The sequence below is a fragment of the Hippocampus comes genome, unplaced genomic scaffold, assembly GCF_001891065.2.
Source record: "Hippocampus comes isolate QL1 unplaced genomic scaffold, H_comes_QL1_v1.1 scaffold170, whole genome shotgun sequence".
Classification (NCBI taxonomy): Eukaryota; Metazoa; Chordata; class Actinopteri; order Syngnathiformes; family Syngnathidae; genus Hippocampus; species Hippocampus comes.
The window spans coordinates 499,428-512,337 of NW_017806171.1; the positions used below are offsets into that span (position 1 = coordinate 499,428).

Sequence of the window (12,910 nt, forward strand, 5' to 3'; positions counted from 1 at the left end):
CTACTGCGACTCGTCCCAGTGCGCCGGGATTCCTTACAACGGTCAAGGATACGCAGGTCAGTAGGCCGCCGACGTAACTCCCTGCTCATGGCCGGGGCGCCGCCCGCCGCTGTCAAAGACTTCCTGTTAGCCCGTCAAGCTAACACTTTGGAACGCTCATCAACTTTCTCCACTTGCATGACAAACGGGCGACCCAAGTGGCTCCAGTCATGCTCGAAAGTGGCTGTGAAAAGCTCACAAACGTTCGGCAAACGTGCAACGACGGTGTTACCGTCATACCTGCGTACAATGCATCGACGCACTGACGTGCTGCAGTCAACACGCTCTACTACGTTCTACTGCACAAATGCGCCAATAGGAAGCCGCGATGCTCCAAACGTGCTGCGATCGTGCGACAAATGTTTTTTGTTTGACGATCAAGCATCCAACATGCTCCGACTACAACCCCGCTACTGTCATGATACTAACATGCGAAAGATATACTGTCATCATCACATACTCATGCTGAAGTACTGTGTGTGGATGTCAATGCTACAAACATGCTCGATTCAAACCACCGAATGTGCCGCAACCGTGATATCGGTGATACAAGCACACGCGTTGGATGTCGTTTGGTACGTGCGCTCCGAACGTAGCGTAGCAGGAAGTGTGCATGTGTGTTTCCTGACCCCGTGTGCTGTGCTGCTCCTTGCAGGTTCCGCGTAGTTTTTCTTTGCCGCCTGCGCCGCTTTCATGACTTCCCGAAACGCTCGAGACGTTTGAGGGAAGCGCTAACAAACTTTGCTGCACCGACGACAACAACAACAACAACAACAACAACAACAAACAGGAACTAACCAACAGCAAACATGGGTGGCGGCCATTTTGTGGCCCCTTTGCATCGTGCCGGCAAACGACGATGAGGAGCATGACGACGACAGCAACAACGAGAACATACTAACAACATGGAGATGAACTATTGATGCTTTGTTGCCCAGCAACCCTCAACCCGCTGCTTGCCAATGCCAACAACAAACCTCGTCTTTATTTCTAATTGGTCATACAGTGAAGCCTCGCCGTCCCGTTCGTGGGTTACAATTCCAATCTCTTGACCGTTGTCTCTCGTCAGAGATGAACCTCAGCCACAAACTGCACGCGCGGCAATCAATCGATGAATCGACAGACGGCTAATGGATGATCAGATGAATCCGCGTCGCGTTTGATTACGGATTCATCGTTTAGAGGTCTTGTTCAAATCCTCCAAATTTCGGACTCTCACGTGTACATTTGAGAGCAGACGTGCTCTTTCAAAACAACAATCAACACTTTTGCCGATTTTCTCACAGGGCTTACGGACCAAACCAGACACTAACTAATCGGATAGAAATTCATTTTATGTGTATCTCATTCAATAATGAATTGAAAAATAATCAATTGATGTTTTTTTTTGTTTTTTTTTTAATAATTGAATATAAAAAGGCTTCCAGGTGATTGGATTGAGGAACAAATGCAGTGCAACGATGCTGGCTTTTATGACCTAATTACTATTTTGCTACTCGCCTTCAGGCCTCTCATCATTACGCGGATAGGCAAACCGACACACAAATTGTAAACGACTGTTTCGCTTAATCTGCAAGCAGCCAATCAACCGTTCACGTCCACGCCACTTTTCCTAGCGTCATCTTGAGAGGTTTACCACCTTGCTTTATCCGCGGAATCTCGCCGGCCTGCCCTGTCCGACCTCCACGTGACCTCTTCTCGTGAGGCTGTTCGCTGTCAACACGGCTATCGGCTGGTTTCACTGTATTGGATAACATGATAATGATGACGCATGTGTGACATGCTGCAAGAGTTTTCCAAGTTCCTCAAGGTCCCGCCAGAGGTTCGTGTACGCGTTTGTGTCGCACTTTTCACTAGCAGAGTACATTTGAGAGCAGACGTGCTCTTTCAAAACAACAATCAACACTTTTGCCGATTTTCTCACAGGGCTTACGGACCAAACCAGACACTAACTAATCGGATAGAAATTCATTTTATGTGTATCTCATTCAATAATGAATTGAAAAATAATCAATTGATGTTTTTTTTTTGTTTTTTTTTTTAATAATTGAATATAAAAAGGCTTCCAGGTGATTGGATTGAGGAACAAATGCAGTGCAACGATGCTGGCTTTTATGACCTAATTACTATTTTGCTACTCGCCTTCAGGCCTCTCATCATTACGCGGATAGGCAAACCGACACACAAATTGTAAACGACTGTTTCGCTTAATCTGCAAGCAGCCAATCAACCGTTCACGTCCACGCCACTTTTCCTAGCGTCATCTTGAGAGGTTTACCACCTTGCTTTATCCGCGGAATCTCGCCGGCCTGCCCTGTCCGACCTCCACGTGACCTCTTCTCGTGAGGCTGTTCGCTGTCAACACGGCTATCGGCTGGTTTCACTGTATTGGATAACATGATAATGATGACGCATGTGTGACATGCTGCAAGAGTTTTCCAAGTTCCTCAAGGTCCCGCCAGAGGTTCGTGTACGCGTTTGTGTCGCACTTTTCACTAGCAGAAAACCAACGAAAAAGCTGCCGCGCGCAAAGTGCTGAACGAACATAAGAATGAATGAATGTTGACTAACGCTTTACACGCAAACCAGCTGCCCTTGCCCCGCCCCCCTCCTCCCACCCCCTTTAGCCCCTCCACCTACTAACGCTCGCCTAAAACCGGAAGTCGTGCACCTTGTTGCCAAGACGACAACTACAACAGGAAATGCTCTGTGAGCAGGCCGCTCCCCATCGACGTCCGACAGCGAGCCGGTGGCCCTGCCGCTCGATGAAGACCAATCGGCCGAGAGGCGACGCCGGAAGCGCTCGCTAGCTGCCAACGTCGCATCCTAGACGTCCGCCATCTTCCTCGTCGTTTGTTGTGATGACGAAACACCTTGACAACTTTAGCGTGTGCGTGTGTGTGTTGTCTGTGTGTGTGCGCGTGTGCTTGCGTGTGTCAACATTTGTAACATACTTGCTTTGTTTTTTTGTATCGTCCGCCGTGCGCAGCAGCAGCAAAAGGCCTTTTGCTAACTTACGCTAACTCACTATTTATCAGCGTTCCTTATTAGCCACTTCCTGTAAATCTTATGTAGCCACGCCCTTCATTTGCATGTCTGATGTTTATTTTGTTTCAGATTGTCAACCAAAAGGACAACTTTTTTATTTATTTCTCACACAAAGAAAAAAAAGCTTTTTTTTCAATAAAACCACTGAAAACAAACGCGACTCGACCTGTTTTGTGTGTGTGTGTGGGGGGCGTACTTTGAAACCTTAACCCGAGTTTAAAACCCTGCTTTGAAACCGTAGCCCTAGTTAAAAGCCCTAATTTGAAACACTAGCCTTAGTTGAAAACCCTAATTAGTAAAAAATAAATACATTTCAAACCCTAGTTTAAAGCCCTCACGCTGGTTTAAAACTCTACTTTGAGACCATAACTCAAATTTAAAACCCTAATTTGAAACTAGCCCAAGTTTAAGACCCTATTTTGTAACCCTCGAGCCTCCACCTGGAAAGTCGGCGACTGCAATCGCCTTCGTCTCCTTTTCTTTTCACGCATCGCCCGCAAAGTTTCTCCTTGGAGACATTAATTGCAACAGAAATCGTTGCTTCCGAATGAGACTTAATCAAAGTGAAATGTTGAACAAGCCTGACATCTACGGGGTGCTCAGATAACTGCAGCATCTTCGGATTGTTGAAACTCGGTGAAAAAAAATAGGGGAGAGATTTATTCATAGACGGTCTGATAAAGGCCCGTTTTCCGTTTATGAATGACCAATTTCTAAACGAGAAACGGGACATGTAAAACGTAACCAACAATTTCTACTGCAAGCCAAAGCGGTCATCGTGACCGGTCAACAGGTGACGCTATTGTGCAAAGCGCCGGTAAAAAAAACAGCAAAGGTTGCTTTGGATCGGCGGGCGTGACGTCAGCCCTGCGAGTGATTTGGAGACAGCTGCGCACGAGAGGATTCATCAAGTGCACTGCACAGGTGAGGCAAGAAGGCGACCGCGCGCGTGGCCTTTTCTCAGCCCAGTGAGCACACGAGCAAATGTTTGTTGTTTGTTGACCCGGACTCGTCGTTATTGGCGAGACCACCCCTCCAATCACAGAAAGGAGACACCCTAAACATCCAAATCTTATAATTTGGTACATTAACGTTTCAGTTTACTAAAATATAACATTTTTACCTTGACTCTATCGTGACTTGAATGTTTAAACTCTGCATAATGTAACAATAACATAAAATGCACTTTTTTTTTTACAGCATTTTAATTTCGGTCATTATGGTCGGACTTGAAGAATCGCAGAAACGGCTGCGGGGGGGATCGTTTGAGGTGACAACATGACGGCGTGTGTGTGCGCGCAGTGGTGTGTGTGAGAGTGAGTGAGTGAGTGAGTGAGGAGAGAGAGAAATTGGGTGAGGGGGGCGGTGGGTGCCAGACTTGCATCGAGCAGCTGAGGAGGGACGACAAGAAAGCCTCACCTTCCTCCGTCGAGCAGTAAGCTTCCATCAGCTCACCAGCTCAGTGCCTTCTTGGTGAATGAGGATCCATGGACGAGCCTCTCGCCGGACACCACCAACCAGCAATCCATCGCTGATCATTCCCATCCACTTGGCTTTCTTTCGCCTCGGTCGGCCTGCACACAACAACAGTTTGTCACTCCGTACGTGCATTGAACGTGTGGATGCGTTTCTTGCTCCGCGTGGACCGCAGGCAACGTACGTATGAGCGAGCGCGTGTGTGTGCGTGCGCGTGTGTGTGTGTGTGTGTGTGAGTGACTGTGTGTATGTGCGCGCGCGCAGCGGAGGTCCACCCATTGGCAAAATGGTTTTGACGGAGGCGGTCAGTTAAGCAAATTGTGGTCGGAAGAAGTGTTCAACGACACTGCAACGTGCTGAGAGCTGTTCCGAATATTGTCACCTGCTGATGTGTCGGCTACAAAGAGAGGTGCTCGGTTTGTGTTATTTAGCCTGAAAGCAGGGTGGTGTTTTTTTTTTTCATCTTTTGCTTTAACAGCTGCAGGAGAAGAAAATTCGGTTAAGTTGTGTTTATGTGTAACTTTAAAGCCAGCGTCATTAATAATTGCCAGGTTTCCTTTTCTCACTCCAACGCTCTCAAGTCTGGGGTTCTCTTTGCAGAGGATCAAGAATATATGCCTTTAAGTACTGTTATATTGTTGGATCATTATGCTTCAATTAGACTGGTTGGATGTCCCTAATGAAGTGTCCTGTGAGTGAGGATAGAATGCAGCGTGCCAATTGAACATCATCATCATCCTCATCATCGCCACGCTGGGTCTTGTCGCCACAGACGCATGGAGCACGACTCGAATTACCATGGCCACCAGACAAGAGTGATGAGAAGCCCTCCAGCCGCATTTGAAGCGGGCCTTGTCGTATGAGGACCGTTGGGGCCCGTGGCGTAAGTACATTGCAACAATTCGGGCTGCCAGGGGCCGGGAAAGTTTTTGTGGGTTTTTATTTGCCTTTCAAGCAGCGGTAAGGAATAGTTGGCGGTTTGCGAGTGACAAATCGATGCTGGGACTGAACACAACGGTGTATCAAAGGTTCGATGTCACGTCGGTGTCGAAGGGAGCACGCGTGAGCGCCATGGGCTGCGGCGGGAGCAGGACGGACGCTCTGGAGCCTCGCTACCTGGAGAGCTGGACCAAAGAGACCGAATCCACGTGGTTGACCGGCACCGACGCAGACATACCGCTCTCGTCCATCCACAGCATCCCGTCTGACGGCTCCGAGGCCTGCTTCGCTTCTGAGAAAAACGCCGGTCCGGGTAAGGACGTTGTGCACTAAAAGCAAGGCAACGGCAACTAAAATGGCAAATTGTTGCTTTTTACTTGAACTTGCTTGTTTGATGATGACGCGTTTGTGGAGCGGAACCCGTCTTTGCGAGGGGAAATTCTGCTGTGTTCTGAGGCCTGGAGGACACGAATGGCCAAACCGGGCACAATAGGCAACATGAAAAGAGCACTTGGCTCTCATGACAACAGACGCGCACCTCACACGTTGAAGCAACACAACCTTATGTAACGAGGCTGCCGCATTCATTAGCAATTCATCATGTGGCTTTAGGGTGTTCTCTTCTGCCTTCCAGTTCCCGAATTTTTCGAGGACGGCCTCCCGCCTCCTGCTCAAGCGTACCTCAAAGTGTGCTCAACCGCATCGGAAGCCAGCCTCGGCGACATCAAGCCAGGCGGCGGCGGCTGCAGCAGCCCTCCCGATGTGCCCGCCTCTCCGGCGCAGGATGCGGCAACGGTGTCTTCGGGTACCACGGTGCAGCGCACAAGTGTCCTACACACTGAAGAGATTGTGAGTGATGCGCTACACGAATACCAGAGCGATGTTGTTCAATAAACTTCAAACCCCGTCATCACTCACACTAATGCTAACACAACACGAGAGGCGCCTGGTGCGGCCCAGGTGCTGTCCAGTCATCTTGCTCGAGCAAAGTTTGAGGCTGTCGTTGAGCTCATACCACGCTGGCTAAAGATGAAGTGCTGTGTGGTGTCATCCCCGACAGACAAAATGGCAGGACAACCGCATGTCCACCAAGCAGGTGACCATCACGGTGACGCAAAGCATCCACCAGGTGGACAAGAACGGCAAGGTGAAGAAGTCGCTGACCACCTACGAGGTAATGAAGCCCGCCGAGGCCGTCAAAGAGGTGGCGGCGCTCAACACCTGAGCGGCGCGGCGCGAGGGCTACGACATTCAATGGGGCTTTATTTTCATCGTAGGCCCCCCAGAATGGAGATCCATGTTTTTCATTAGATGGGACTAAATGTAGATTTGAACCCTTTCGACATCACTTGTAAAATTAAAATGTAAACGGTAGAGGTGTGCAGAGTCTCAGTAATGTTGACATTTCTTCAAAAATATTTCAGATAATGAATCGCTTTTCGTTTTCATGTTTAAAATTAGGCATCCATTTTGGCTCAAGTTAACCAAACGTGGTTTCTCACACCCCTCAAGGGCTCGCGTAGCCGAACCATGAAATCATTGTTTTGGGGTGACCGTGCAGGACAGGTGAAAGCCAAACTTTTCATGACGTGACCAATGACGACACAAAGCTGGTGTACATGGGCGGACTTTAATCAAGTGGCACAACCGCGCGTCTTTTTTTGCGGAAGCAAGGGTCAAAACTTACAAATAAATACTTTTTAGTGACGCTAAAGGGCAAATGAGTCGTTTCTGCTGTGGCTCAGGAAGCTGAAATTGAAGATTGCACTTTACAGTGATGGCTCAGTTTGTTAATGTTTTTTTTTGGGGGGGGGGTAATATGTGTTGTTTGAACTGCTATGTGTCTTGAGCGCTGTCTGAATTTGTGCTTTGTAATGACAATAAAAATGGCGGCAGTAATGCCACTGTAAGAAGGACAATTCATTTTCCACAACAGCAGCTCTCGGGTCAGCTCTGAGCAGAGAGTGTGTGGATGTGTTGCTGAGGATCATAAAGCATGCGTCCCGACCGGAACGAGGGCTCCTCTCTCTCCATCCACTCCTCAGGCCGAAAGTCCGGGAAGAAGAACGTCATTTCTCTGCGGGCTGACTCGACAGAATCTGGAGGAAAGTCGAGCGTAATTTGAGCAAGAAAAGAAACTTTGAAAGTCGCGGTCGTCTCTAAAAGACTCACAGTCAACAATCGCCATTCGAGATGCTTATGTGTGTATTGACTGTGGTTCAGGTTGAGCACACCTGATCCGTGAGTGGTGTTGCGCGTGTCCGTGAGACCAAACTGAGCCCGCAGAGAGGTGGGGGAGGTGTATCTGGCTCGGAACACTTTGGTGGGACCCATCAGTTCCCTCCAGTGGCCAATGGCGTCCTCTCGGGCTAAAATGTACGCCCGCATCGGGCCGCTGTGTGCGGGACAAAACAAGCAAAACTGTGAGTACTCTCCAAATTCTGCTCAGATTTTTTTTGTTCAAGTTGTAATGATGTGAAAACTCATTTTGGTACAAACTACATCGAGTCACATCTTTTGTTAGAGCCCCTGACGGGCTTTCTTTTGTCTCTAGGACGGGGGCCTTGATATACGAGTGACCCGCCTCAGAAGAAGTTATGTTGTTTGAATGAGTTTTTGTTTTGCCTTGCAAGCAAAAACATAATACAATAAAAACATGTAGAGTATCGAATGATTTTTATAGACAAGCGATCTCAGGTCCTTGCTTACCTTGACATGTACTCAACAAGTCTTTGGTAGAAGAATCGCCCTGAAAATTAGCATGACAGAGAAGCTTAAGGGACAAATCCACCCAGACGTTTTCTTGACAATACTATATTCTATGCTCCTGCACGAGTGTAAAAATGGCATTTTGTTCATACAAACAAATGCGCGCTGCACCTGAATGCTCAGCGTAAAACTTCTCAGACTCTTGTCGTCTCCACACCACATCTTTGCGTCGAACAATGACAAACTGGTTATCCAGGATAATTTGGTGAAGTGCCTGCAAGACATATTTGGAAAAAAATAAGACTTTGTGTCTAATAGGAATAGAAATCTTAGTGTATTTTTTTAAGTGATCACTTTTTGTTGCTTTTTACAATACACAGTGGTTGCTACTCTGTTTATGCTGCTTACCTCGCGGTCAGTGAAATATAGCTGCTGTATCAGTGTGCATTTTCCATGTTTGTCTGCAGGTATATTCTCAAATAATTGTTAAAATGCAAATATACACAAGCCAGATAGCAAAGAAGCCCATGCTATACTGTCAAAGAATGAAGAAAAAGCTATATATGTTAAAAAAACTGCCTGGGGCCATGAATATCATACTCAAAGGAGTAAAAACGCGTTGTTTTTGATGAACAACACTTACTCGACTATATTTCAAAGTTGCCCACTGTGACGATGCTTGAAGAGTACAACCAAGCATTTTTGAGGGGGTACTTGAATCAAGGTACCTCCAGCATGAGAGGATGAGCCACCGCGTCTGGTTTGATGACCGCCAGGGTGAGCTGCAGCGCTTTGGACAGGCGACACGCCGTCAGCAACATTGTCTCTACAAATTAAAAACAACTACAACATGAGCAAACTATGGCTTGGAAACGCCATGACGACGAGCTAAAACAACCGTTTTCAGATCGAGCCTTATTTACCAGAAGTCGACTTTTGAGGGCTCCCAAATGCTCGTAGACTTTCAAAGAACATCGAGAATTTCCGCCATCGTGTCTGTCATATTTAATCTTTTTGATATTTGTTTTGGCGAGTCATGTATAACCGTCAATGGTGCGATGAAAATGTATAGATTGTAGGCGAGTGTGAGAGTGAGGACCAGTTGGTCCATCAGTCAAATATGTCACCGAAAATGGTCATTTTCTATTAGTTCCTCCTGTGGAAAATCCGTAGCGTGAGGTGTGTTGACTTTTCAGAATTTTAAACTTTGGCTTAAACAAAAGAAGAAAATCTTACAATAATCTAATGTGGCCAGCGATTGTCCGGCAACCAGTCCAGGGTGTACCCACGGACGTATGAAAGGACGAACAATCCTGCTTCCCTGCCGTCGGGAATAGTGACGCCCCCAGCGGCCATTTTACGTTGCCACATGCTAAGCCTATTAATTTAAGGCTCGTTTGGAAATTCACATTGACAACCATGCACTTAGAACTCGTTCTAAGTGCATGGTTGTCTTAGAACTCGTTCTTATTCTTCGGCTTTTGACTCAGCATGAGACTTAGTTTTTAGTTTTGTGTTTTTGGGCTTTCTACTGTCTTTGTTTAAAGTCCTCTATAAACACAGTTGAGATGTGTGTGTGTGTGTGTGTGTGTGTGTGTGTGTGTGTGTGTGTGTGTGTGTGAGAGAGTGATTCAGTAATTTCCTAATTCAAATTATGTTCTTAATCAATCAGCAGCCCATGCTTGAGATGGCTCCAACTTTGCTACTTGATCAGCTGGCATGGTGTCCCCACTCGGAGCACCTAGTGCGTGCACTGGCACCCGGTTTTTGGCACTCCCAAAGTCAGCTGATCTCGACTTCCACTCACATGCAGCCCTAATGAGGACAAGCGTTTGAGAAGATGGCGTGGATGGTCTGTGGTATGACATCAATGTGGCACATATGAAAACAGAAATATGTCAAGTGCATGCCAACTGTGCCAAAAGGGCCACACCCTGCGTGAGGCGGGATGCCAAAGAACAAGATGGAGGAATGGGAGTGGGTGAAAGTACCACAAATACTCTCGTCTTGCCCACCTGTCCTGGTCATGTGACCCAGGGCTCCTGAAGCCACAGCTGTCAGGACGATGTTGGTCTTAACTGTCTTAGTTTGGATAGATGGATAGCTAGCTAGATGGATAGATATATAGACAGATAGATAGGCTTTTTGAGAGGGTGAGTGAAAATAACTGAAATAATGTGGTTGCACAAGTCTTGCACACCCTCCTCACCGGGGATGCGGCTGTGTTCAGAATCAAGCAGTCTAATTCCAACTCTCTCTCCTCCCCGCGTGCAGTTGTCGCCGCTCCCTTTTGGTCAGGCAGCTGAGCCACAACCCCCACAAGGCCATGCTTGCGTCGGGGCCCACACGACAGTATGGTGACTGCACCAGGCACCAACACACTTGTTAAAGTTGGAGTTATGTTCTGAAAGCATGCTAGTTCAAGGAGAATTGAAGTCTTGGGAGAGAACACTGATTTCATTGAAATGTCCTCCAGTGGATCATGCCACCCACTCACTGCCCCCACCCCAAATCCTTTCATGTCCTCCATTATTGTAACAGTGAAATCAGGCTTTCCTGTGGCAACACCTTTCGGGTGTGGTGGTAACACGTAGGCACCTCATTCGGACGCCCCACAAAAGACACGGGAGTGGAGACGAGGGGCTCCAAAGTGGCCTTGTTGCCTCCCCGTGAGCATCGCATGGATGCGTTTGAGGCCACCTGGAAAAGACAAACACATTCAGAGCCTCCGTTTCAAATCAACTGGCTTTGCTCTCAACACTAATGACCTCGGAGGATCCATAGCAAATCCTCACCTGTTCTCTCTGTGAGCCTAAACGCCGGCAACCTTTGAACTCTCTCCCCGCGGCAGCTGCGTCAACCTCAGCGTCGGGCAACTGGCGTGCCCGGGGAAGGACAGAGGGTGGTATTAATCCTGTATCAGCAGCTAATGAGTCAGCAACATGATACAAAACGCCCGTGTCTGTACTGCCTTTTTGGGTCGTTGTCTTCTTTAAGTATTTGGGGGAATGGTTGAATTTCAGCCTTTAAGTGCGAGCTCACTATTTCTCACGTAGGAGGAGCAATTGGATGAGGCATTCAACTTCAACATGCCGGGCATCCTCATGAAAGGCTTATCATCGTTTTATAGGGACACTGTTTCATGTGATTCAGATGCCGAGCTGTTCGTTGTTGTTCAGTCACCCGAGGCGCCTCAGGATTATCCTGAGTAGCGCTAGACTTCTATTCGGGAGGCTTCTGAGCCTAGCTGTTCGCACTGAGAACGGGGGCGCCCTGAATTGGATTCCAGTCTTGGCACAAAATACGAGCGTAACGTTGAAGAAGTTATTCAGTGATACCGGTTCATTTCCGCCACGGCACACTGCCTTAGTGTGTGCGTAGACTACATGATGGGAGAGTGCGGCGGGCCCCTCGACAAGTCACAGTGATCAGCCGCCCTGTGGGGAGGAACAGGGAGATTACGATTTGCCTTCGGGCCACTGTGTCTGATTTGAGTGGCCGCGCATTGCCCCCGACGACAAAAGTCACCCAGTCCTCCCCAGGGGCCCGATATAACGCTGGCAAGGCCTCAGAGCGTCGCTGACATGAGTGGAAATGATGCATTTGAGGTCAGCGGCTTGCACCCTGGCCGGTGGCCATGGGAAATATCGAACAATTTGGACGACATCCTTTCAAAGAGACACACACACACACACATATATAAATAAATAACTGCGTTACTATTTGTGGATGGCGAGCGCCTCGGAAATAGCGAGCGCGTCGGGTTTCAATATAAGCTCCCCGCTCTGAGCTGGAGATTTCTGTGAACGAGGGCCCTGGGTTCCGATCACGCCCCGACCCCGGATACTGATTTTAGAACACAGGTGTTGACCTTAGCGCCATGGCTTGTGCTTGCGGCAGAGGAAAATGAACCTGAGTGCTGCTGACGACCCGATGTTCCCCCAAGATGCCTTTGTGTGGTCAAATACGGGCCGGCATTGGCCGACGTGTCAACAGCGAGCCGGAAGAAAGACGTGTTCGTGGAAATGGTTGTGCAACCAAAACTATAATCGCCAATATGTGTCCAAAAAGGCATTGTAACCCACACTAATACGAGCGCATAACCTTCTCCCCAAAAAAATCCCTTCGCTCTTCCATCTTCCGCGATACACACACTCATGACCAACAACGAGGCGCTCTAAAAAAGTCACGACAGCAAACTATCCAAGGGCGGGGATGTATTTTCGGGTGCAGGCATAGCTAGCTATGGTAATTGGCGCAATTGTGTTGGAAAACCACTGACGCGAACCAACTTCTTCTGTAAATGAGGGCAGGGCGACTAAAGCTGGACTCCAGAATTTGCCATTTTGTCCCCATATTGATTGAGGAAAGCAAGAACATCAGACCTGATTCTAACATACCGAAGAATTGTCTCCAAAGTGTTTCATTAGTGGCTTGGAAATTTCCTTTTTTTGGCCGAACTTTGCTCACCAGCTCACAATTAAATTCTCATGCAGCGTGTACCCGTCCTTGGCCAAGGTAACGTTTCATTCACAGCAACGAAACCAATCAGCTGCTAAACGCCATGACACATGTCTGCCCTACAGGCTTTGCATTGTTCTGGCCTTTTCTCAAAAAAAAAAAAAAAAAAGAAGCCATTGACATTCAGTGTAAAAGGGTTGTCGGGGGGGGGGGGGGGTTGGGGGTTTGGGGGGGGGGA

At 48.0% G+C, this 12,910-nt stretch overlaps 3 protein-coding genes and 2 long non-coding RNA genes across 12 annotated transcripts in view; 3 read left to right on the top strand and 2 right to left on the bottom strand.

The window, feature by feature from the left end:
- On the top strand, positions 1-1,372 carry LOC109531731 (uncharacterized). The gene is made up of 2 exons (XR_002171232.1): positions 1-56; positions 695-1,372. It is a non-coding gene; the product is annotated as an uncharacterized LOC109531731 (long non-coding RNA).
- A 93-nt stretch (positions 1,373-1,465) lies between these two features.
- On the top strand, positions 1,466-2,914 carry LOC109531732 (uncharacterized). The gene is made up of 2 exons (XR_002171233.1): positions 1,466-1,849; positions 2,492-2,914. It is a non-coding gene; the product is annotated as an uncharacterized LOC109531732 (long non-coding RNA).
- Positions 2,915-4,381: 1,467 nt separating this feature from the next.
- On the top strand, positions 4,382-7,010 carry baalcb (BAALC binder of MAP3K1 and KLF4 b). Of its 6 annotated transcripts, none has more exons than XM_019896191.1 (5): positions 4,382-4,743; positions 5,336-5,446; positions 5,522-5,815; positions 6,137-6,351; positions 6,563-7,010. In XM_019896191.1, exons 3-5 carry the CDS (start codon positions 5,560-5,562, stop codon positions 6,725-6,727), a joined length of 636 nt encoding a protein of 211 aa, XP_019751750.1. In that variant the 5' UTR covers positions 4,382-4,743; positions 5,336-5,446; positions 5,522-5,559; the 3' UTR covers positions 6,728-7,010. The 6 variants fall into 6 exon arrangements, with proteins under 6 accessions (XP_019751750.1, XP_019751754.1, XP_019751752.1 ...); XM_019896195.1 differs by having other exon boundaries at positions 5,592-5,815; XM_019896193.1 differs by having other exon boundaries at positions 5,617-5,815.
- A 311-nt stretch (positions 7,011-7,321) lies between these two features.
- Positions 7,322-9,523, bottom strand: nme6 (NME/NM23 nucleoside diphosphate kinase 6). 3 transcript variants are annotated; one of them, XM_019896198.1, is made up of 6 exons: positions 9,448-9,523; positions 8,940-9,037; positions 8,383-8,485; positions 8,212-8,251; positions 7,737-7,897; positions 7,322-7,601 (listed from the first exon to the last, which is right to left on the bottom strand). In XM_019896198.1, exons 2-6 carry the CDS (start codon positions 9,030-9,032, stop codon positions 7,450-7,452), a joined length of 549 nt encoding a protein of 182 aa, XP_019751757.1. In that variant the 5' UTR covers positions 9,033-9,037; positions 9,448-9,523; the 3' UTR covers positions 7,322-7,449. The 3 variants fall into 3 exon arrangements, with proteins under 3 accessions (XP_019751757.1, XP_019751756.1, XP_019751758.1); XM_019896197.1 differs by lacking the exon at positions 9,448-9,523 and adding an exon at positions 9,135-9,357; XM_019896199.1 differs by lacking the exon at positions 9,448-9,523 and adding an exon at positions 9,135-9,369 and having other exon boundaries at positions 7,466-7,601; positions 7,675-7,897.
- Positions 8,315-12,910, bottom strand: part of atraid (all-trans retinoic acid-induced differentiation factor) — a 15,284-nt gene continuing 10,688 nt past the window's right edge. The window contains exon 8 of the mRNA XM_019896189.1: positions 8,315-8,329. The gene's annotated coding sequence lies outside the window, so the exon portion shown is untranslated. The remainder of the gene's footprint in view (positions 8,330-12,910) is intronic.